General features: G+C 37.5%; 1 protein-coding gene and 1 pseudogene across 2 annotated transcripts in view; one reads left to right on the forward strand and one right to left on the reverse strand.

Moving 5' to 3' along the window:
* LOC109279313 lies at nucleotides 1–6,918 on the forward strand (annotated as a pseudogene).
* SH3GLB1 (SH3 domain containing GRB2 like endophilin B1) overlaps nucleotides 6,647–24,101 on the reverse strand; it is a 22,048-nt gene continuing 4,593 nt past the window's right edge. Inside the window, exons 3-9 of one of the 2 annotated variants that reach the window (XM_019470691.1) lie at nucleotides 23,518–23,651; nucleotides 23,034–23,126; nucleotides 19,346–19,369; nucleotides 14,330–14,419; nucleotides 13,640–13,740; nucleotides 8,373–8,604; nucleotides 6,649–7,122 (exon numbers count right to left, since the gene is read on the reverse strand). In XM_019470691.1, the coding sequence (XP_019326236.1) occupies nucleotides 7,015–7,122; nucleotides 8,373–8,604; nucleotides 13,640–13,740; nucleotides 14,330–14,419; nucleotides 19,346–19,369; nucleotides 23,034–23,126; nucleotides 23,518–23,651 (782 nt within the window). In that variant the 3' untranslated portion in view covers nucleotides 6,649–7,014. Of the gene's footprint in view, nucleotides 7,123–8,372; nucleotides 8,605–13,639; nucleotides 13,741–14,329; nucleotides 14,420–19,345; nucleotides 19,370–23,033; nucleotides 23,127–23,517; nucleotides 23,652–24,101 lie in introns of both variants that reach the window. The other variant, XM_009273982.2, reaches the window with a different exon arrangement.

Below are 24,101 nucleotides of genomic sequence, written 5' to 3' on the forward strand. Positions count from 1 at the left end.
ATGGAGCACAGTTCAGCTATTCCAGTCGATTCTGATGGTGTTATGGACACCGGTACTAAAATTCTTTACAGTCAATAATAGTTTTGATTCTGAAATCCCAGACAAGGTGTTTGCACAGTACAGACATAGCCAGCATAAGTCCTAACAAGTTTTATATTTGTTCTTATGCTTTCCAAATTGCAATATATTCTTGGTATGTTCTATCATTCAGGAAGCCCATGCCAGCTCGTTGTAAAACCTGAAGTACCCACATCTTCACTGTGCAAAATACAGATGAGGCCAATCCTGCCCCATTTGCTTTCCTAAGTCATCATATGTAAATCCCTGGCTATGATGCTACATGCACGAGTAAAGATCAGGCCTACCACAGTTGGGCTATCAGTAAGCTACCAGATCAGTTCAGCCCTCACCAAAGCTGACAGGAATCCTTTAATGTACAGCAAAGTAAATCCTAAGTATAGTTTTCCTCTAGGTTTGACCTACAGATCTATATGGATATAGGAGACTATATCCCGCACTAGAGGAACTTTTCATACTATACACTGCGAGGAAGAATTTATCGTTCTCATATCTTGCTGATTGGTGCACGTGCCCCCTGTCCTTCACCGCTCTGTAAAAAATCCACAACGGACCGTACTCAGGCTTTCTTTCAGTAACTGCAGTCTTTAGGAATTAGCAATTCCTGCCTTCTTGAGCTGCTTATTTACTTCTACATACTTGAGTTTGTTTGGGGGGGGGGGAGTCTTCTGAAAGCCTTGATGGCCAGTTTCATAGCAAGAGTCAGACCCGGGAGTAAGCTAAGAAAGGAAGACAAAGCAAGCAAAATACAAATTCAAGGCATCTCCATATTCAGTACCACCAGATATACAGAAAAATGGGAGAATTATTCTAAGACAGATGAGGTAGTGTGGCCGGACAGATTCCTAGAAACCCAGACCTTGGGCACCACTAATCTAAAAATACACCGCTAATTTGGTTCTGTTCAATATATTACGTCTTGAACGTATCTTCCAGTGATTACTGGCATTGTTACAAAAGTTCTATACAAAGGAGACTTCTTGTCATACTAAACCTTAAATTTTAACATAGACATCTTAATATTTAAAGGTATAATGACTTCTGAAGAAAGAGCAGAACCATTATGAAGCAACCCGTATCCCCAGCGGATTCTGCTAGGGTATCTTGCGTAGTACCTTGTATTTAATAGCACTGTGTAATTACTGGTACTTGTTGGAGTCAGCATATATTCTCAAATGCCTGTGCTTGAAAGGGAACATCATTATAACGTCTGTGTTGTTGCCAAGTCTGAAAGCCAGATGGACAGACTGCTGCCAGCAGAAACTTGTTGCTGGAACCAAGCAATCATGACCATAACCTTCTGGCAAAAGCAGCTACATACGTTGTACTTCTGATGCTTATTTTGTGGCTTGAGTGATTGAGACAATAGTAAAAAGCATTGTCGTGGGATATTAAAATGACAATTGGTGTTAAAAGTGGCTCTATGGATGAATCAGTGCAACTATTAAGGATGAACAGAAAACATCTGTCAAACTCACAGAATGAACTTTAACGAAGCTGCCTGGTAGAAAGCATTAAGAGGAGACTCTTAATGGCCAGATGTAATATATGAAAAGCCACATTCTACACAGATGCATCGAAGTTGCATATAGTACATCAAGTTTTTGTATTGCTAATTATTTTGAAGCACTATAGAGGCAAATTAACTAATTTTCCATATATTATCACACCTAGGCTCCTAGAATACACCACAGGTCACTCTTGCACAATCTTCCAAAAAGAACTGAGTTGAGATGTAAGAGGCCATTATTCAGTGCTGATAATCAAACACTCAGGAATTAATTGATTTCTACTTAATCTCTTTTAATCTATTGATGCCTTATAATTAATTCCCAGATTAAATTCTAAATATTAATGATAGCAGAACAAAAACCATTTTAATGCTACCTCTTCCCTGGGCCAGATTTAAAAGTGGAACTGTCATGTATGTTTCTTCTACTGAGAACAATACAGCAAATTGCAATTATGAAGCTGCATCCCGTGACCAAACTTAGGGTCCAATTGTACAGCTACCTGCATCCAAAAAATTCAAGCTACAACTACCATATGTAAGTATTTAAGCTGAATCACACTTATCACGTATTCTGCCAATGTTTTGTTCCAGAATACACCTACGCTTTTTCAGCAGTTACTTACTGTAAGCTATATGCTAAGCATATACATAAACTCCAATTACTTGCATGGTTTTGTCAAAATATCTTTAGGTTTCACATTCGGGCATTTCCCATTTTGCTTCTCTTCCCCCAGTACATCACAACCATCTTTTGGAAGCTTCTGTTGGAAATGGACTTGATGGTCATTGCCTAAGCAGCTTGTAAGCAATTCTCTCAAGTTCTGTTTTAGGAGAGCACCTACAGTTATTAAACTTTGTATTTTTCAAATCTTGGTATTATTGCTGTAGTCTACTGCTACAGTATCTGCAGTGTAACAAGAAAGACACTCTCCTTCCAGTGTTCCTTAAAGGTATGGGATATCCTGACAACTAGAATATACAGGCTTAACTCTATCCTTTCTTGCAACTTCCATAACATTCAATAAATTGCACGTTGTAGAGGTACCTGAGCTAGTGACACTGTAAGAATTAATATGGCAGCATACTAATTCACATACCGTGTGTGAGATCTAGCGATGCTAGCTCCAATCCCAGAGGCAGTAGAGCTGTAATAACACAGCGTTGTTTTTGGACTAATTATGCTTGCATTTCAGAAGACTGATTACGTTGGGCAGAGCCCTACGCTAAGTTTGGTATCTTTGCACAGTGATGTACTTCATGGATATATTTCTTTCCTTCCTCCACCTTCCCACACACATTTGCCTGAATTAAGACACTACATACCGATGGTTTTACCTGTACCCAAAATTTCCCATATGGTAGAGAATTCTGCTCCAAGATACAGCACTACTCTAGAAAGAAACAGAAGCGATATAACAATTATAAAAATCTCATGGTTTGCAAAAACTCCAAAACAGGATTTCTGTTAAAAATCAGTTGGAGTTACTTTTCAAGCTTAGCCTGACTAAGAAAGCATTAAAAACAGCAATTATGGTAGAAACTATTTAAAGCTAGTATTTAGTTTTCTAAAAGCATCCATTTACTCACACTAATGGTGCTGTATATTATCCTATCTGCCACAAAAGCTGATAATCTTTGATGAAAACTCACTCAGATTTGTTACAGAGTGTACATGGGATGGCTATTCTGGTTAGCATTGTCCAAAACCTTAGCATTAATTAGAAAAATGAAGTAAAATGCCAGTAAATATAGAAAAAAAGATGCATTGAACAGCAATGGGAGTATTTATCCCCTCGTGCACACATCCTTAGGTATCAATTCAGAATGCACTTATCTTGCCAAACCAGTTATTAAATATAAGGTAACGCATATTCTATGCCTTTCTCTATGTTTGAAATCTGATTTCCCAAATGTCTGGAACATTCATATAGGGTTTTTCTGGCCTGGTTTACCTTTTTTTTCCTTTCTTTCAACCAATAAAGCTTGTTCTAAGAAAACAGAGAATTAACTGAAGAAATGAGAGACCCAAAGCCAACTACAGTTACTTTCGTATTTGTTGCAAAAATTATTGAGTCAGAAAGCAAAACCAAAGAAGCCCAGTCAATTTTTTTTTGAAAGTTCCCCACAAAATGACATTTAAAGATGCTGAGGTTTGGGACTACCTGCAATAAAGTTCTATTCAATTCAATACTAGCGTTAAACGAGCACTTTTCTCAATGGTACAACAGAGAACCTCAGGATAGATGAATTTAAGAAAACAGTAACAACTTTCTTTACTTAAGAGGAAAATTACTTTTGGTTTGAAATTAAACAGAAACAGCGAGAATTGAGAATGTGGATTTGCGGTTTTGTTAGACTAAGGGGTCAACTGCAATTTCTCTCACACACAGCCTAAGCTGCTGATGTATAACAGAAAGTGATTCTGACTGCTGCCAAATGTTGCCTTCACATAGCTGTACTACTTACATGGCACTAAACCCCCACCATCTTTTTAAATGCTGCTTTGTAACATTTTATCGCATTTAAATAGGAAGTAAACGGTCCAGTATAGCAGTCTCAATTACATTTTGTAATTATTTTACATATGTATTCTTGAATATTCTATAAATTAAGTCAAATGAATAATACTGATTTGAATTTAAACACATTTGATGGCAGTTCACATTAGAGAGGACTGGAGACCACCACCACTGTGGTTAAAGTGTTCAGTCTTTTTCCTTCTCAACTGTAGGGCTTTATCTTCCTAATAATTTTGTTTAACGCATCATGAATTATGCATGGTTATTTCTAATTCATCAGTAATTATTACTATTGTTTCCTCTAACCTTTGCATTTAACAGACTGAATAAATCTAGGATTTTCTTGGTAGTTACCCCAAGAAGGTTGCAACTGATGAACCAACTCAATGTATTTGTTTTAATGTAACCTCTGTGCTCTAAAAATGAAAGAGAATATTTCTGAAAGTGCAATTCAAAGTAAAAATCATCACTTTAATTAAACAACCTGTGCTGGTTTTGGCTGGGATAGAGTTGATTTTCTTCACAGCAGCTAGCATGGGGCTGTGTTTTGGATTTGTGCTGAGAACAGTGTTGGTAACACAGGGATGTTTTCGTTGTTGCTGAGGGAAGGAAGGGGGGACGTTCGGAGTGATGGCGTTTGTCTTCCCAAGTAACTGTTAGGCGTGATGGAGCCCTGCTCTCCTGGAGATGGCTGAACACCTGCCTGCCAATGGGAAGTGGTGAATGAATTCCTTGGTTTGCTTTGCTTGCGCACGTGGCTTTTGCTTTACCTATTAAACTGTCTTTATCTCAACCCACGAGTTTTCTCACTTTTACTCTTCCGATTCTCTCCCCCATTCCACCGGGGGGGAATAGTCTATGTTGATGAGAAAGAAGGTGGCCCAAACAAGCATCTGCTGCAAAACATGAGAAAAGCTGTGGACCAGAATCTTAAGCTTGCTCCTGAAACAAAAGGTGTCATTCACTGGATCACGGATATTCCCTTTGTGCTCTCTGCCAACTTTCATGGAGGAGACCTCATTGCAAACTATCCTTATGATGAGACTCAGAGTGGCAGTGCTCATGAATACAGCTTCTGCCTCGATGATGCTATTTTTCAAAGCCTGGCTTGCAGTTATTCTTCTTTCAGTCCCGCTATATCTGATCCAGACAGACCACCGTGTCGTAAAAATGACGATGACAGCAGCTTTGAGGATGGAACAACTAATGGCGGTGCATGGTACAGCGTCCCGGGAGGAATGCAGGATGTCAATTACCTCAAGCAGCAACTGCTTTGAAATCACAGTGGAGCTTAGCTGTGAAAAATTCCCACCTGAAGGGCTACTGGGAGGACAACAAGAACTCCCTTACCAGTTACATCGAGCAGATTAATCGAGGAGTGAAGGGGTTTGTTAAAGATCTTCAGGGCAATCCAATAGCAAATGCTACAATTTCTGTGGTGCTTAGCTGCCAGCTAGGGTTAAACCACTACACAACCACATCACCTAAATGAATACAATTTTATCCATCCCACTGAAGTAATTTGTATCACTGAAAGTTTCATCACTACATGTTTGCAATGACAATGTTAAAAATTCTTTAAAGAATTGTCATTGCAAACAAAGCTGCTGATCAGAAGCAGTTAGCTAAGCACTTGGTACCAGTGTTCCTCGAGAGCTAAAGTGGACTTCTGTCAATGCTGCATCTTCTGCAAGGAGAATAATTTCCTTCTCAATGGAAGGAATTTCCTTCAACCAGTCCAATGCAATTAATTAAATATACTGGAACTTAAAAAAAAAAAAAAAATCCCCTCAACCTATCCTTTTAATCTTTTTACAGCCTTAAAAATCTGCTATTTATGAAATGTTAAAGGGTGCATGTTTAGGAAAAAGTTATATTATTTGCAAATAATACTACCTTTGTTAAAGCCATTTTTAGGGTCAAAACATTTTTTTTCCCTTCCCACATATTTAAAGGAAGTCCTATTGCAAAACAAGAGTGTAACGCTAATTGAATCCAATTAGAACATGACAATAAACTGTTGCGTAAGAATTGTGAATGCAGATTTTCATTAAAACCTATAATCTGAACAAATGTACGCTCATCTATAGAACTACTTAAATGTAGAGAGACAATGCATATTTGGTTAGCAAAATGCAGTGCTTAATTTAACATAAAGGCTGATTTGCAGTTGAAAGAATCTTAATAATTACCAATCAAACTGAATTAGCCTCTTTTCTGGAAAGCAATTAAAGGGAAAAAATACAAGGCAAGATTAAAAACAAGTCAGAACATATGTCACTAGCTTGTGTCAACCCACCTACGTGCAGCTTAAATCTCAACATACTAGCAATTTGCCTTAAATTTTCAACAGAAAGAAAACAACCGTTTTCATTTTTCAAAGATGATTAAACGCACAAATTACTCAGCAGATAGCCATATATGCCTCAGCACATTTGTACTCCACAAGTGTTGGGAACAGAACCATACGGACTCCTTTAAGGTTTGTGTTTCACGTTTGGTTTTGGTTATTCAAATAACGTGCGTTACACCTGCATCAGTTCACAGTAAGTTTATTTTATGTGAAGAAAAGCTTTGCCATTAATGAAAAATTTCAGTAGAAAACAGTACCTCCTGCTTTCAATCTAGATTACTCAAAAAGTAGAAGCTTGTATTAGTGAAAACTTCAGTAGAAACAAATCTGTAGGAAAGATGTTCTTGGCACATGAAGTAAAAGCTTTAAACACATGAAGTTTGAAAAGAGTATTTACCATGCAACCATGCTGGCAGAAAAGCCAGTTTGTAATGGCTGGTATTTGTCCCTCAAGAAAATAACATGGAAGACACTTAAACCTGCTTACATAACGTTAATTGTATATAAATATGGTGTCACCATAATTGACAGTCTTTATTCAGGCCAACCATCTAGTTTAGCAGTTCTAAATAAGTAATAGGCACTTTGCCTTTCTGATTTCCCCTTTCACCCATCAGCCAGTCTGAATCCATGCCAGGGATACTGTACACTGTTATCACCTAAAAAACAGAAACACATTGTTATAACCTTGCCTTGCCGGGGAGGTGTTGGGACAGGACAAGGGGGAATGGCTTTAAACTAAAGGGGGGTAGATTTAGACTAGATATAAGGAAGAAATTTTTTACGCTGAGGGTGGTGAAACACTGGCACAGGTTGCCCAGAGAGGTGGTGGATGCCCCATCCCTGGAAACATTCCAGGTCAGGTTGGACGGGGCTCTGAGCAACCTGATCTAGTTGAAGATGTCCCTGCCCACGGCAGGGGGGTTGGACTAGATGACCTTTAAAAGTCCCTTCCATTCCAACCCATTCTGTGATTCTATGATTTCCAAGGTCTTAGAATTGAGATTAACCAAGCTAAATAGAGCATCTAATACAAGCATCCATGGAACATAATCTAGTGTTCATAAAAATTATTTCCCTGGTCCATGGAAGAGAAGCAGATATAGTAACGTATTTTAAAGTCCCTCTGATGAAATTCTATTCATTACTGTTTCTTTTCTATTATTTTTTTATCTGTAAATCTTGTATATCGCCATCAACTTTAACAGGAAATCTAAAAGAAAGTTCGTTGGATCTTCAAGTGCATGACAGAAAGACATGGTGTTGATGTGCTACATCTTAACAGAAAACCTTAGGTCACAGCTTCTAAGTCACTGTCTAGATAAGAAAAAAGTCAAATAGAAATATTTAAGTAATGCACATTTAAAAAAACCAAAAAGTCTGAAAACTTTTTTGTGGATGCTTTTCTTCAGGGTTAAGCTGCAGTCACATTACTAGGTGGAACACTGTTCCAGCACCCTGCTTCCATTGTATATCTCCGCCTGCTTTGTACAGGCTCTCTGACTTCAGAGTGTAATTGAATTGGAACAGGAATAAACACAGCACAACCACCGCCACCAAAACAAGAAGTGGTTGTATTTTCATATTCTTCCTAAATTGCAATATTTAATGTTTGAAAGACTAATTGTATTGGTAACAGTGCTAAAGGTGTGGTAAAAAGAAGACAGCAGAATTGCATCTTGATTGTCTGGTAAATGTTCTTGCAAGCTAAGCTGGTGTAAAAAATGTTAAGTCTCACTATAGAATATTAGGGTATATAGGTACAGGACAATGCTCTAAGAGTACTACTGAAGTTTAATTAAAAAAAAAATCAACTACACAGATTTCTGGATGTAGCATATCTTAACTGGCTAGTCACAAGCATTCTGATTTTACTTTTAAGTGATCAAGGTACATAGAAAACTCTTACCTCATCTGCAAGTAGTGATAATTCACTGCTGTTTGCAGCATCATAATCATAGAGAACTCTAGCTTTCCTGTTGCCACTTGATGACTTCAGTTCACTGATGCCTGAAGTAACTATTGAATTGCTTACAGAAGGCAATGAAGCAGAGGCCGAGGCCAAGAGTGAGGGAGTAGAAACACTCTGCACAGGAGTTGAGGAAGACTGATTATTGTTAGAGAGGAAAGTAGATGGAAAGCTGTGGGAGAAAACAAAATGAAAAGAATTCTGAGTGAATCAGTTCTACGTGGGGAGTTATACATGCCTCCATGCCTAAATTAGCATTCTTGCTTTCATCAGCTACAGAATAAACACCAGCAGACAGCAGTAATAGAACAGCACCAATACTTGTATAAACCTAAAGAAAGATACTAGTTCCTGACTGTAGTATAAATCAAACCAATATACTTTAAAAGAAATACTGCCACCTTAAAAAAACTTGCTAATTGCCTCAAAAAAAAAAAAAAAGGAAAGTAAAAACCAAAAAAGCACTGTTGGTCAGACTTAATTCAGACTGTATTTTAATAAACATTTCTTTTGACAGCTCTGCCAGTAAAAGTAGCCTCCACCTCCTCCAGCTCATTCCTCAATTATGTGGCTACACAAAAGATTGTGCTGGTGAACCAGATCAGGGAAATATAACGCAGGTTAAAAATGCAGCCTCCCTCTGAAAGAAGAAAAAACCCCAGAACTATTTTTGTAATCTAAATCAGTTCGTTGATTCAGCTAACTGCATGCTGTAAAACAAAAATATTTATTACACTAAAGATGAACTTATATCAACTATTAAAGCCCCTCCTTTCTAGGTCAGGCTGCTGCTTGTTCTGTGTCAGCTGTAGTGTTTGCCAGACCCTTCCATGAAGTCAATTCAACTCATTAACCTGCCTGAAAAAAAAAAGGGTAGAAAAAAAAAGTGTATAATCTTCTACTAAGTTAATGAGCTGAGTCACAAAAAACTGCAATGAGAGCCACAGCAGATACAAGGGAAAGGACAGAATAACATGGCTGAAAAGTGGAAAGAGCAGAGAGGAGAGCAAAGCAGCAAGAGATTTCGGGGCAACAGGGTAGGGGGAATGGGACAGCATGGGGGGCAATGATGAGATTTGGTCACTGTCTCATGTCTGATTCTACCTTAAAAGCAGGTCAACGAAGGTTTTGAAAAGTGGCAGAGCTGATGCAGTGCAAAAGGGTCAGCAAGCAGGAGTGAGACTGAGTCAGGATGATGTGGAACTGTAGCTGCATCTCCTTCCATTCTTTTGACCAGTCTACGCATCAACTAGTATCAGTTGATGACTGACATCAGTCCGTCAATTCCCACACATAACTTTCCTCATCAGTCCTTCTACATAGATGCTTTTTCATTAACATCTGGGATATGGATGTATTACCCCCCCCCCTTTTTTTTTTGCCTACTCTTTTGACATAATGAAGATCTATTCATATTGTGTGTATGAACCTGTCAGAAAACACAGTCTCACCTCATCCCTTCCCACCTATGCTCCCCAGTTAAGTTCTTCTTGAAGATGCAGTTCAGTGGCAAATTTAACCATATAAATCAAGATCAGTATATTCCCACACCCGTGTCTGCAGCATTACTGGTGCTCATATAATCATAAGAGGAGCTAGTTTATGGAGCTGATGCAGGTGAAAACTACATCTATCAATACAGTGACTAATTTCTGGATTGTGTGGCCAAGAACATAGGTGGAATTAAGGCAGCTCAAATCTGTATCAGCTGCAGCGCTACTGCACACAAGTAAACTTACACACTACTTAATCTGGTAAATTTACACCACCACCAAACAGGGTGGACCCACTCTTCTACCCCTTTATTGCGCAAATGTTCATTCTCTGTCATTTGAATCAGATCTAGCAATCTGTTGCTTTTGAGTTGATTCAACAACCTGATATAACAACAACAACAAAAAAAAATCAAGAGTGCTAACTTTCCATCAGAGCAGCTTGTTAAACATGTTCACCTTGCAGTTATATCTGACTGAAGGCAAACAGCAGGAGTATATTGCGAAGGACAGGACTAGCCCCTTTACAGTTAGACTGAATGGCACATAAAAAATTGGGTAGACTTTCAGGAGTCTGTCATGAGTTTAGTTAGCAGTTTACTACCATCAAAGGAGGAAGTCCCGCTTCCCCTTCTGGCTTACCTTACCTCATTTGATCATAAAGAGCTGGTTCAACTCACCAAGAGACTGCAACTCCACCAAAAAAATTTTTTTTTTTTTCATTTGCCAGATTAGTTTTTCAAACCAGTTCACCATGTTCCCTGAGCAATTCAAACAAGCAGAACAAAGGGAGGAAAAGCTAGACCCACATTCTTCTAGGGATAACTCAGCTGTGCCTCATGATGTGTTTATTACTTGATTAGTTGGCAGAGGGATTTAGTTTTAAATGACAATCAGCTGTTTCTCAATATTGCTAAATTACCATTTAGTATACTGCTAAACCTGTTCTCTGTTAACACAGTAATTACTTGAAAATCATTCTGCTCAGTTCAAAGGGTCACTGGTTTGTATAGCTAGTGGAAAAGAAAGCCAAAGCTTTATAACCACTCTGTCAATCAGTAAAGCATTAAGTCTCACTCTTTTTGCAAAGCCATATGTAGGCATGTTACTGGAAAGCTTCAGCTATACAGAGGTTGTCTGGGATTTTTTTTGAACACTCGAGTAGCAGGAATTTCACAGCTTGTAGAGTAGGGGACTAGTAATGGGTAATTTGAAAAATAACGATGCCAAAGCTTAGGCTTGGCTGTCAAGGAAGCTGAGAAAATTCAAAGCAAAAGCAGTTATCAGCAAGAAAAAAAGCAGCTAGAGTACCAGGATATTTGAAATAGATTTGTTTAGTGCATTCTCAGGAACTAAAGAAAAAAGAAGAGAGATTGCTTTTAACCTGGGAAATTTGATTCTTTAAGCAGTCCCACAGGAGGGGGAAGCAGTAGAGGGATAAGCAGCTGATGCTGCGTTGAAGAGAAACATCCATAAAACCATGTCTCTTTATATAAAGAGTACTGAGCACAAGTTTTCCCCCCACCTTCCCTACAGCTGACTCTGGAGAGTACATCAGGAAAATCAGTGCTCAGCTTTGGAACTTGAATAGTCTCAGTGCGAGCCGGGTTAGGGTTTATGCCCTAGATTCTGACCCACGTAAAACATGTAATACACATCTACTCTGAGAACCAGGTTTCTGTTTCAAGCAACAAACTATCCCACTTAGAGGTTGAACACCTTTGGTTCACCAATGATCTCAAACCAAAAATAAGCCCCTCATAGCTCTTGGCTTTCGTATGAGAATATGGCACAACGTCATTCCTAGATGTGTGAAAAGAGCACGTGTAACTCAGCACTATATAACCCTTAACCAACAGAGCACTGGCAAATACAACCAAAACCTAGCTGGGCTGCCTAAGCTATTTATTTGGTACTGTATCTGCCTGCGCATTTACATAGGAAGAACGCTACACATATCCTGCTCATCTGTTTATTTAATGCAAGTGCTATGCGCCATATGCCTATAAACTGAGGAACTCTTCCAAAACAAGGAGCGCAACTTGAGACCCTGTCCCAGTGCTCTCCATTATAGTTCAGCAGGACTTCCTTGCACAAGGAAGGAAAGACACGCCCAAGGTTTAATACCGTTGCTGTTTAAATCCACATAAGTAGAAAAACTTCATTTGGCTGTTTGAGGCATTTAGGATTTTGCAACACTTCCATGCTTTTGGTCTTCTAGCAGTCATAGTAATTTTATCAAAAATACTAATCAGATCATAGCCACATAAAGATACATCCTTCTGTTTTCCTAAAGGCAGTATTTTCTTCAAATATACTTTTTTTTTTTTATACCTGGTAGCAGTTTACATAAATTTTAAACAAAGACAGCTGTTCTGGACATGCTATACATCCTGAAGCAAAAGATTTTAAAGAGGCATATGTTCTTCCTTAGGTTAAGGGTATTATGCTTAAAGCTTTCTGTTTGGTAAATATACTAGGATAAGAGCACAGATTTTCAAAACATCCTCTCGAAAGTATAAATATACTTCACTTAATTTCTAATTTAAGAGGCACTTGTCCTTAATCCAGTAAATATTTATTTTCAAGCTTTCAATTCTACAACTTGCATTTATGCGCAAGCAAATTTTATAGTTGAATACTTCTTTCAGTGGAATGTAACTTTAAAGATGTAGCTTATTTTAAAATCACAGTTTTAAAGGACTTTTAAAAAAAAAAGTCTCTTAAAAGACTTTTTTTTTTTTTTAAAGTCTTTAATCTACCCATTCAAACAAACTGAGGAAAGGAAATCAAACGCCACAGGAAGTTGCAAGTCAGGAAAAGGACAAGACTCAAGAACACTTTTGTTTTTACTTCCTCATCATGAACAACATAAACAGAGATACTTTATAGAGACAGTTATTTAGAATAGACACTACAGTAAACTTCTAAGTACAGATAATCCTTCAATGCGTACGCTCACCTAAATAACATGGTCTGGTATAACCCTAAGAAAGGCTGATTTGTGAAGAAGAATTAGAATAGGGAAACTTTATGACAAGTAAGCATGTAGATCTCTTTACATCACCACTAATCACAAAAAAAGGATTATGAGCACAAACTAACATCAGACAGTTTCTTCTCTTACTTTAAAAATGCTAAACCCACGAAAGAGTAAAACTAGACAAACATGCTCGTTCCACTGTGAGTGCTTTGGATTACTGATTATAGATACTATGAAGTACATTTCTCCCTAGATACAATATCTATGCTGGCAACTCACTTAACAGTGGAGAATACAGTTTCATTGAAAATCAGGTAGTTGCCCTGTGGCAAATTAAGAGGTAACAGGAATTTACGGGCAGTACAAAAACTTTTCCCACATTGCATAGCAGTTTTGTAGCATGAAGCATAAGACAAATGAATGATTACAAGTAATTCTCTAAAAATTCTTTTTTGTGCCATTAAATGAGGTTACTACAGGCTCACCTTCCTCAATTACAAAATATACAAAATCTCAGTAAATCAACCCTCAAAAGGCATTAGTGCTGTGTGTAGGCTTAGGAAGTAGTTGCACTGGGGTAATTACACATTAATTACCTGAGAACAGATACATTTCCTTTCAGTCCAGCATGCCTGTGTGTTCACCACTGTTACACCAGTGTAAGTTTTCCTACTATTCATAAGCACTTAGAAAAAACTTTTTTTTTCCTGAAGTTTTTATAGCGTTACTACCTTCCAAGTTGTTTCTGGAGATCCAACATATATTGGTAACATTGTGCATAATACGTCATCTGAGCTTCAACAAAATCATTCAGACAGCGAAGATGATGTGCCTATAATACAGCAAAGAATTCAAGTTTTTAGTCTGTAAAAGTACTGTGCTGCATTAGAAAGACTGGTCTCCTAATCAGGTGCTAACGCCAATATTGGCACATAGGGATTTATGCCACATAGGCACAGTGCCTGGATTTACCAGGTAACTGGGATAACATGTCACAAAAATTAGCTATTTGAGCACAAAAAGTAGGTGCTGTACAAGCATCATGCCATTTACCTATATTGTTTCAACAACAGAACGAAGTAGGTGCTGTACAAGCATCATTTACCTATATTGTTTCAACAACAGAACAAATATTTCAGCACGTTTTTGTGGTTTCAACATTCAGTTGATCTGATGAATGGGAAGTTGAGTTTAAAGGATAAAAATGAAAGATCCTGCATTCTCAAGGTTAACAGGAAACTAAAGTTAAATTCAGTGGATACTAAACTAGAATTCAAAAAATAAAGAACCCACAGTTGTTTGATGCTTTAAGGTATTAAAGCGAAAACTTGTAGCCCAAAGTTCCCAAGTAGCTTACTATAGTTATTTTTAGAAAGTGCCCTAATTTTGACTTTACCCCTCTACCCCGTTTGGTTACTCACATGTGTGCTGCTGATTCCTTCCAGCAGAAGTCTGGTAATCTCTGCTTGACGGTCAAATTCACTCTGAGTAATTCGTACTTCCTGTTCAGACTGAAAGTAAGGATGCATATTAGGTATTTGTACAGTGCACTCTCTTACACCTTCCGACTGCAACAGTCCCATTTCATTCAGAGCTAATGCACTCTCTTACACTGCAACAGTCCCATTTCATTCAGAGCTACTCATACAAATGCATTAATCACAAGCTTAGGTGTTTGAAACATGTGCTTTTTCTTTGCAGATCTTTACTAGGCAAAAAAGAGTAATTGCATTTTGGGTTCAGAAATGTTGAGGCCCTGTATACACAACAAACAGCTTTATCATCAGACGCCTACCACACAGAGTCAAGGCACGCAAAAGGCAGGCATTTTTCTGCCGGCAGTATTACCCCACCTCTCCCAATAACAAACCAAGCGTTCATTGGCATAACGGTGTCTGCACCAGGGGCTCTGCCAGCATAGCAGTGGCAGCCAAGGACAATGTAATTTTTTTCCATACTTCAGGTTAACAGGGCTCTGACCAAATAATTTAGGGTAAACCTCACATTATTTTTGTCAGGTAACTGCACGGCAATCAGCCGTACATAAATCTTTGACGCTAAGTTTTAAAAGGATATTTCATAAATTAATGTCTCAGACTGGCCACGAAGCTACTACAACTATTTCTGGAGCTTGTAATTGAGGCGTCTTTAAAAATAAAAAAATCCGAACTATAACAAGTGTTCTAACTTCAGTTAGAGTAAAATTTCTATTAAAATTATTGGATTTAAGTTTCATATTTAAATAAGTCCAATTCAAATTTATTCCTTGTTACATATCATTATCAGCAATTTTTAAATAAGTTAACAACATTATAGCCGTTTTAAAGGACTCCCATCTAGCACAAGCCAAAATTACTTTAGAGGTTTTTTTTTGGGAAAAAAAAGGACACTACTCAGAACACACAAATACATAGAACTATGTGTTGTAATATCTAAGATTTACTGTTCCAAGACAGAACATCCTCAGCTGGGAATCTGGATTACCTTGCCTCAGTGCTTATATGCATTTAGTATCTTGTTTCTAAAAACAAACCCAAAGGCAAAAATCTGCCTTAAGTCCAAGATACAGCAGTTACTGTTCTCAACAAAATGGAGTAAGGAAATATATTTTCAGGAAACTTAATGAGGTGATACTGATAAAACATTGGTTTCAAAAGGATTTTGTGTGTTTGCAAACATTCTGCTCTTGCATTCTACTAATGTTAATCAATATGAAAAGTTGCATGGAAGGATCTTAATCTCAGAAATGAACACAGAATAATGATGCCGTTGCCCAAGAAATGTTTTTCATGTGAAGTCACTGCAGCTGGGAGGCTTACACATTAATTAAACAGTGAAGAAGCAGCTATAAAGTACTATGCGTTTCTTACTTAAAACTGCGATAGTCTATGTATCAAGTTACAAACTGATTAGGTTTTCAAAGTTTGTTGAGGCAAGAATCTTTGCTTGGAATTTTCCTGTTAAATCTGTATTAATATTGGTGAAATCCATGTGGCAGTCCCTGAGAGAAATGTAAGAACAAACGGGAAAAAAGCGAATCTGATAGCCAAGAAGGGAGGAAAAGCAGCCCCTTCTGTATTAGCAACATCTTCATTTCCTTTAAAAAAAAAAAAAAATAGCAAAATCATTCATAGGTAAACCATTTATCTGGAGATAAATAGTCTAGTCTCTTGCTTCTCTGAAGCAATGTGTTTCCTTCTTCCTGCCAGGTAAGTAAGTACATGAGAATAGGAACTTATAAGAAGGGGAAATATCCATCAGAATAATTCTGTTTCAACAATATTTTAGCAAATCAACTACTTTCTAGAAGAAAAGGCAAAGTGAGTAATGTGGTAACATGTATTAACTTAGCCAGTATAGAGTGACTTTAAATACATTGCTTTACAAAAGCCCAATGTACTGGTTTTGTAGAGATTTACATAAACTGAATTATGTGATGATGCATTTATTTGCCTATCCCTATTTTCAGTACTACTAGGTGAACAGTAGCAGGACAGCGAATCTATTGTACACCTTGTGGTAAATGTGGAAAACGGCTGACTTTCAATCTGGGAAGCTTATGGCCTCGTCACCTTTGTTTCTGAACAGAATGAAGAGCTCAAAATACAAGCCTAAACTTTCCAGTGACCCCCAGCTGCAGTCATATTTTGTTTTTAGAACAATGAGAATGCCTCACTGGGTATCTCCCACAAAGATCCCTCAAAATGGTACTTGCTCCCCAAGTTCAGAATATGAACCCAGTTTCTGACTATGAATATTCAGAAGTTCATAATCTCCCCAAATTTCACTTAAGAATATATGACCTCTCAGAAATACTGTGCAATCCTGTAGCTAAGGGATAACACACAATCATAAAAGCATAGGAAATAAAACAACATTAGGAAGGTGATTTTATTAGACACGCTATTAGTAAAAAAGTGATAATGGATATATTCATGCTACCCAATATAGCTGGGCCTCCTTGTCTCCTCTGTAGTCAAAGAAAGACAGGAGCTGCCCTTGATGCTCAAAACCAGTCTAACCTCAACATGCTGAACACACGCTAAAGTCTTCTGCTCTTTCCATTGACTACACCAGACACCTCAGAAGACTCCTAACAAAATTCATACATTTATAAAGTGTGTAACATCAGTACATACCCCATGTGTTTTATAGTACAGTATTTAATATCCTCTAATTCCACATTTCAGAGGGGAAGTTAAACTGAAGACAGTTTGTCATTGACACCTCGCAGATCTTTTGTTCTAACTCAAAAAAAACCACCCTGTAAATTGATCTAGAGATTACTGGACAGTCTGAAATCCTTGTTGGGAAGCTTCTTAGATTTAAATTGAAAACATCTATAAACCTCTTCCTCCAACTTTCGAACACAGGACAGATTGCCTTTAGAAACCTGGATGGATTACTGTTCCTTTGGCAGAACATGTGTGTTGTAGTTTCTTCTCAATAGTCTCTGCTTTTTATATGCTTAATTAAAAAAAGGGAACCTTGAATTACATAACTTATGACAAAATCTAAAGCTTTCAGTCTCCTTTATGCTATGGTTCAGCACTTTGTATTATTTCTTTTTCTCTCCAAGACACAATCCATTAGATTTCACTATCCTTAAAGTTGCTTGTCATCGTCTCTGAAAAGCAAATAGTTTTATTCATCATTGTCTTATAGCTTCAAGATTAGTTTTTGTTACAGCCGTAGATTTCACTATCCTTAAAGTTGCTTGTCATCGTCTCTGAAAAGCAAATAGTTTTATTCATCATTGTCTTATAGCTTCAAGATTAGTTTTCGTTACAGCCGTACTGTTCCCCTGCCATCTTTTTCCCAAAATAGTACTCCAAGTACTCCAGCAGACAGGTTTGCTGCTTCCAAATTGTTACTTCACTTAAATAGAAAAATAAAATTCTCAAGTTGGGATCAAAGTTGACCTAACCCTCCTTTTACAGTTCAATTTCTAAACTCCTTCTTCCCCCTCCCACACTCTACACATACACTCCCGTTTGCACCACAACACAACGAAAGTTGGAATAGAAAGAGCTGTCATTTATTTTCTCTCACAACCCTCAAGATTCCACCCAAAGCTCCATATCCCAGCTTCTAATAGCAACTCCCTGCAGCTCCCACAGCTGCACTGAAAAGCAAATAGTTTTATTCATCATTGTCTTATAGCTTCAAGATTAGTTTTTGTTACAGCCGTACTGTTCCCCTGCCATCTTTTTCCCAAAATAGTACTCCAAGTACTCCAGCAGACAGGTTTGCTGCTTCCAAATTGTTACTTCACTTAAATAGAAAAATAATTCTCAAGCTTTGGGATCAAAGTTGACCTAACCCTCCTTTTACAGTTCAATTTCTAAACTCCTTCTTCCCCCTGAACTCCCACACTCTACACATACACTCCCGTTTGCACCACAACTCACAGAAAGTTGGAATAGAAAGAGCTGTCATTTATTTTCTCTCACAACCCTCAAGATTCCACCCAAAGCTCCATATCCCAGCTTCTAATAGCAACTCCCTGCAGCTCCCACAGCTGCCTATCTAGTCCCCCTTTAAAAACCACACTCCAAAGCCCCTGCCCTCCAGCTACCCTTACTTTCTATTGCTACCCTTAATTTTTATTTCCCCTCCTCCACAGAAATCCCGACAAGTTTCTTCTTAACTGTTAGCACAGCTCCTCACAGCCTGTTCCCAATACCGCTCTGTCAGAGCCAGTGAGCCCAAGAACAGTGCTTCTTGTGGCACTGGAGCAACTACTGCCTAACACTCCATTAGCTCCACTGAGTTTGTCCCCATGCAAAGGATGGCATGACGAGAAGGCTGCAGCCCCCACCCCGAGGCTAATGCTATATTTATGAACCAGCCTTCAGCCCAGGTGCAGTTTTCAGATGTGCCTACCTCCTAACTTCAGTTACTTAAGATAAGCACAGCATTCTCTAGTGACACTGGGGAGAAAGGCAAGGAACAACAACAACAAAAAAAACCCTCAGAGTTTTCTCTGAGTTTCTTGCACGCACTCCACCATTTTAGTTACTGTTCCATGTTCTGGGTAAAAGTTGAAGATCAGTGTTTTTCAGGACAGTTTAGATTACTAGGCCGCAACCTTTCTGAAAATTTTCAAATAAGCTCCTTCTTAGGAGGTCATTTTTAACAGGATGCCATACGAGTAAATTTTGAGACAAGTCCTGCAGTTCTTTTTCTGTTGTATCTTGTCACATGAGAATCATGTGGTACTAAGTGACACCAGAAACAGCTTACCATAAAACAAGCCCCAGGCATTGTTTCGCCACTGGAGTTTGAAAGGCCCTAGAGGGAACCAGTGTATTCTGATGTGATGCATCAAGCTGCCAGCATTAGACCGAAGTCAACAACGTGCAATATCCTTTATTACATTAGACCAGCACAAGTTATGGTTTCAGAATTCTGCAATTTCTAAACTGTTTACTTACTTTCGTCACTTCCTCAGCCCATATCTAGTCAGCATTAAGGGGGGGGGGGGGGGGGGAAGGAAATAAAAACATACAAACTTAGACATTGGTGTTACTTTAATACAGGATGCAACCATACTTTGGCTTTTAATCACTTTCCCGTCCTCAGAACTTCACAGGGATTTGAGGAGTGCTATAAGTCAGTTGCCCAAAGCCCTTCATATACAATGAAACTACAATGAGTACGGATAGCACTACATCCGTGAAATAAATTAGATTCTGAAGAGTGTATGACTTCTAGAACTTGTATGTTACACAAATCTATTTAAAACAAGCTATTACAACATAAGACATAACTACTTAGAAAATGGCATGAATCAGACAAACTAAATTACCTTATGGAGGAATTCAAGTTACCTTAATATGTTAAAATACTGGAAATCTATGGAAAGTTATTCTCATTTTAACACCACGTTAAGTAAAGACTGAAACAGACAAATGAATGATTTCTCTTGCTAATTCCATTACTGGTTTCCTATTTCACAAGCATTTTTATTGAAACCTAAATTTAATTACAAATGCTAGAGGTATCTCAAACTGAATATTAAAGCAGTAGCAAGTAGTACAGCAAAATCATAGAACTGCAAGGAATTTACTCTAGAAGTTAATTACTTCAGCTTGCTATTCCAATTCCCTCTTGCAATGCAGTTCTCCTTTAACCTTCATTTTCTGCAGTTGTAAGAAGGTGACAACCAGGACTTCGGTAAGAAGAAACGTGCATAAAGGTTGCAGAAGCAAGTTGTAACAAACGAGTTTATTTGCTCTTTTATCTGATCACAACTAAGAAATCTGGAACACTAGTTGAGATGAGACCCACTATGCTGTGCAGATCCAAGACCCAAACCAGGACAAGCTGAACAGCACAGTCTATGTTGTACATAATTAATTAACCCCTTCGTTTTCCACTTTCACAATTATAGTGCTAAAAACAGCTGCATTAATAAGTCCTTGCAACAAGTTTAGGATATACTGTACTCTAAGTTAGGCCATTAATTTATGTGGTATTATTCAATTTCAGTTATTTGTAAAACATTTCTTGAAGGGAATAATTTCTACATATTCCTGGATATTTCACCTAATTCACTCCTACTCATACTAAAAAAAAAATAGGAAAATGAAATAATTCCTTTCCCTCCAATGGGTGAAATTAATTTCAGAAGTGATAAAAAAAAAAATCAACTCCTTTGCATCCTAAGTTTACATTCATAAACTCGTAGAAATTAGAATATAATACTACAGAAATTAGAATATAATACTGTATACTTCAGATTATCAGAAATATTCTGATAAAAACAACATCTAATGCTGTACTGACATAAGTGTATTTAGTACACGACACCAATCCAGCTTGGAATGGAAAACATCTGAAACAAGACCAAATGAGCTGGATAGCAAGAGGAAACATTTGATAGGAAAATGAATGAACACAGAAGGCCAACAAACCTTTAGCCATTTTACATGCAGCAAGTTGAGCACGTAAGAGACATTTACCATAATGTTATTCTCTTCAGGCTGAGAGGTGTTTAGTTGCTTAAGTGCATAGATAAAAGACAAAAGCAAGTTACAACACTGTGAATATAGCAGGTGAACAGATTATTGGCACAAAGCACTGCAAGCTTAAGCTAAGCAAGACTGTGAACTGAATATAGATAAATAAAACTATTTAGATTTCTATTTTAAATACTGATCTAAGCTACTTCAGTCGTACAGTAAGCATGGGAGAAGGTAATTTCATAAAATATTAAATATTTTTATAACAGGGAAAAAATAATCAAATATAGATGCAATTTATCACTTTATCCTGCCAAAGAAAGTAGTGAAACACAAAAGTTTGCATCGTAACTCAATACACTTTGCTAACCTATCAGTTCAGCACTGTTTGTCAGATATCTTCCATCATAAATAAGTGAGCCAGCAGAAGACGAACCATTTGCATCACACCTATATCCAGGTTAGTCCTCATTTCTATATTGCAGAGGATAAAGTAGAGATGCCATTTTTTCCACTTCTCTGGGAATTCTACAATCAAACACTTCTTAAACATGCACACTGCTGTTAAAGCATAGTTAAAAGGGAAGTAATGGCAAGGTAGTAAAGTAAGAGGCCTAGAGTTTCATGCTCTACCAGCACTAAATTATTTGTGAATACAACTGTGAATTACTTGCTATATGAATATTTAAGACTGGTCAAGCAGTAGCAGCAGCAACTGGCAATAATTTTGTCCAAGCACCAGGCTCTGGATGGTTACACTGTTGATAGAACTAAAACTCAAGTATAGAGCCTTTCTTTTAATACTAGGGGAACAATTTCCCTATGGTCTTTCTACTGTTTTAGGAAGTAAGATATATACCTGCTACCACACCACAAGGAAGTTAAGTTTCCAAAAAAAAAAGTATTTTGGTTATTAACTCTGAACAAATCCAAGCAAAGGAATAGTTTATTATCCATTGCTTCCAAATTCCACTACTAGCTAACTAAAATCCTGCTCTGCTCTCCATTGTTAGTCTTACAAATTAAGAAAGCTTGACAAGTAGAGAAGTAGCTTTTTTGCATAAAATGTACATTATATAAGGGGAAATGCATGCATGGACTTAAGAAATAAAGACAATTTAAATACACAGGGACCATGTGCATGACATGGAGGATTGAGACACAGAAGCAGAACTGCCAGGTAGAGATTATGTTGGTTTTTTAGAAGGATCACCATCCCAAAGGTGTGAGGTGCTTCATCTACGAAGCTCAGTCTCAGAGATGACGCTCCTAAGATCTTTCAGAACAGCAATCCATTTGGAAAAGCCAGCAAAATCTGATCATCCCACTTCTGCCTCTTCATCATGCACACAGTCCCTGTGTATTTAAATTGTCTGTATTCTTTCACCGTCTGTGTGCATGACCCCTACTGCATTAAGCCTTACAGGAAAAATCACTTCACTATCCATCATTAACTGCTGCACTTTTAGAAATGCAGTCAAAAGATAGCTATGAACATACTATAAGCATACCCTGCTGAAATCGCATACATTCAATTATCTATGCCTCCATTTAGAAGCATTTTAAGAGTTTAAAAAGCAAAAGCTTTTAAGTTTATAGTGATTTGAATCTCCTTGAACAAGCATTTCTTGAGGGGATAAGAATGGTTAAGAAATGTGAGTTTGAGAGTCTCACCCTGTTTGGTGGTGTGAAGTAGTAAGCAATATAGAAAGAGTAAACTACAAATATTTTTGATATAGAAGTCTAGATAGGTTCATCAGTTGGAAGTAATTACACATATGCTTCAACGCTTGTAGAGATTCAAATGCCAAAACTTGACCTCTGAATGATTTGTATTTACAACCACCTTGGCAGATTGTAGGAAGTCGTTTTTGGCAGTATAGGCTCATCTAGTATAGAACAAGGGGAGGATATTTACTTGGTTCAAGTAAGTTTAACTTGATGGAATATCTAAAAACAGAAGACTAACACCTTGATCAGCAATTCGCTTTTGTGTCCTTGTGTTCCACTGAGACATTTCTATAAAGTATCTAGAAAAATAGTGAGGGTAAGATGAGGGTAAGAAGCTAGGACTGGAAACATAATCAAGCAGTTGAGTTTATAAATATGTATCAATAAGTTTGAAATTGATGGACAAATGAAAAAAAATTCTACTTACTGCAGCTCGAGCTTCTGCAACTTTTGCCTTCTTCAATCTGGTTTTTGCTGCATCCAAATCTAGTCTTTTATTTTGTAATAGTTTACGTTCTTTCTGAAAGCGAGTTAGGTTAGTTCGTGAGAATAGGTACACGTACTCAAAAGCAAAAGCTTTTTCTACTTGGAAATTTTTTTAATGAAGTATCATATACAAAAAGGTTCTTCAGTTGAAAAGAAAGGCAGAATTAGATCCTAATTATTCTCACACACTTTATACTCAACATACATACTTTTAATAGAACAATAGTTACAAAAAGCAAGTCCTCAGAATTATTTTGATTTTACCTGGTCAAAAGGAAGGAAAACACACCAAAGGCACAAATTCTACCTGACTTTTTCTACATTAGTTTGAGGAAAGCAATAACGCACAATTATCTACTACTTCATTTTGAAGATCTACAGTTACAATTGTTGTAAAATGATGAAGAATGCACAATTCAACTTACAGTAATAGTTTTGTAGTCTCCTTCAATAAAGTTTCTTAGGGGAGTGAGAAAGTTTATAGCAGAAGTTTGAATTAGTTCTCTGTCTGCTGTCCCAATTCGCTTTTGTGTTTCTCCACATTTAACGAGTGCATTTCCTGCAAAGGAAAAAAAAAAAAAGTTAGTTTCATAGTGATTCAGGCAGGTGATTAACAAAACAAGTTTCTACAGGCAGGAAAGTTTAGGCCAGTAGTTTGAAAGATAATACAATGCCATCACAAGGGCTTTCAAAAGAAATCTGAATCAGCTACACACACAAAAAAAAACCACAAACAAAAAACCCACACACACCCCAAATAAACCAACCACCCAAAACAAACAAACCCACACACCAAACCAAACCATTTTTTAAAATAACAACCACAGGTCAAGGCAAGATCTCAATGAGAATAAATACAGCATTGTAGAACTGGCACTAACTATGGCAACTCCCTTGTAAACACCTATTTTGGAACTGGATATCATACCTACTTATTTTAATCCAACAACCTTCTCCCCTTATACCACTTTTTTTTTTTTCTTTTTTTCTTTTTTTTTTTTTAAGTCAG

The sequence above is a fragment of the Aptenodytes forsteri genome, unplaced genomic scaffold, assembly GCF_000699145.1.
Source record: "Aptenodytes forsteri isolate BGI_AS27 unplaced genomic scaffold, ASM69914v1 Scaffold59, whole genome shotgun sequence".
NCBI lineage: Eukaryota > Metazoa > Chordata > Aves > Sphenisciformes > Spheniscidae > Aptenodytes > Aptenodytes forsteri.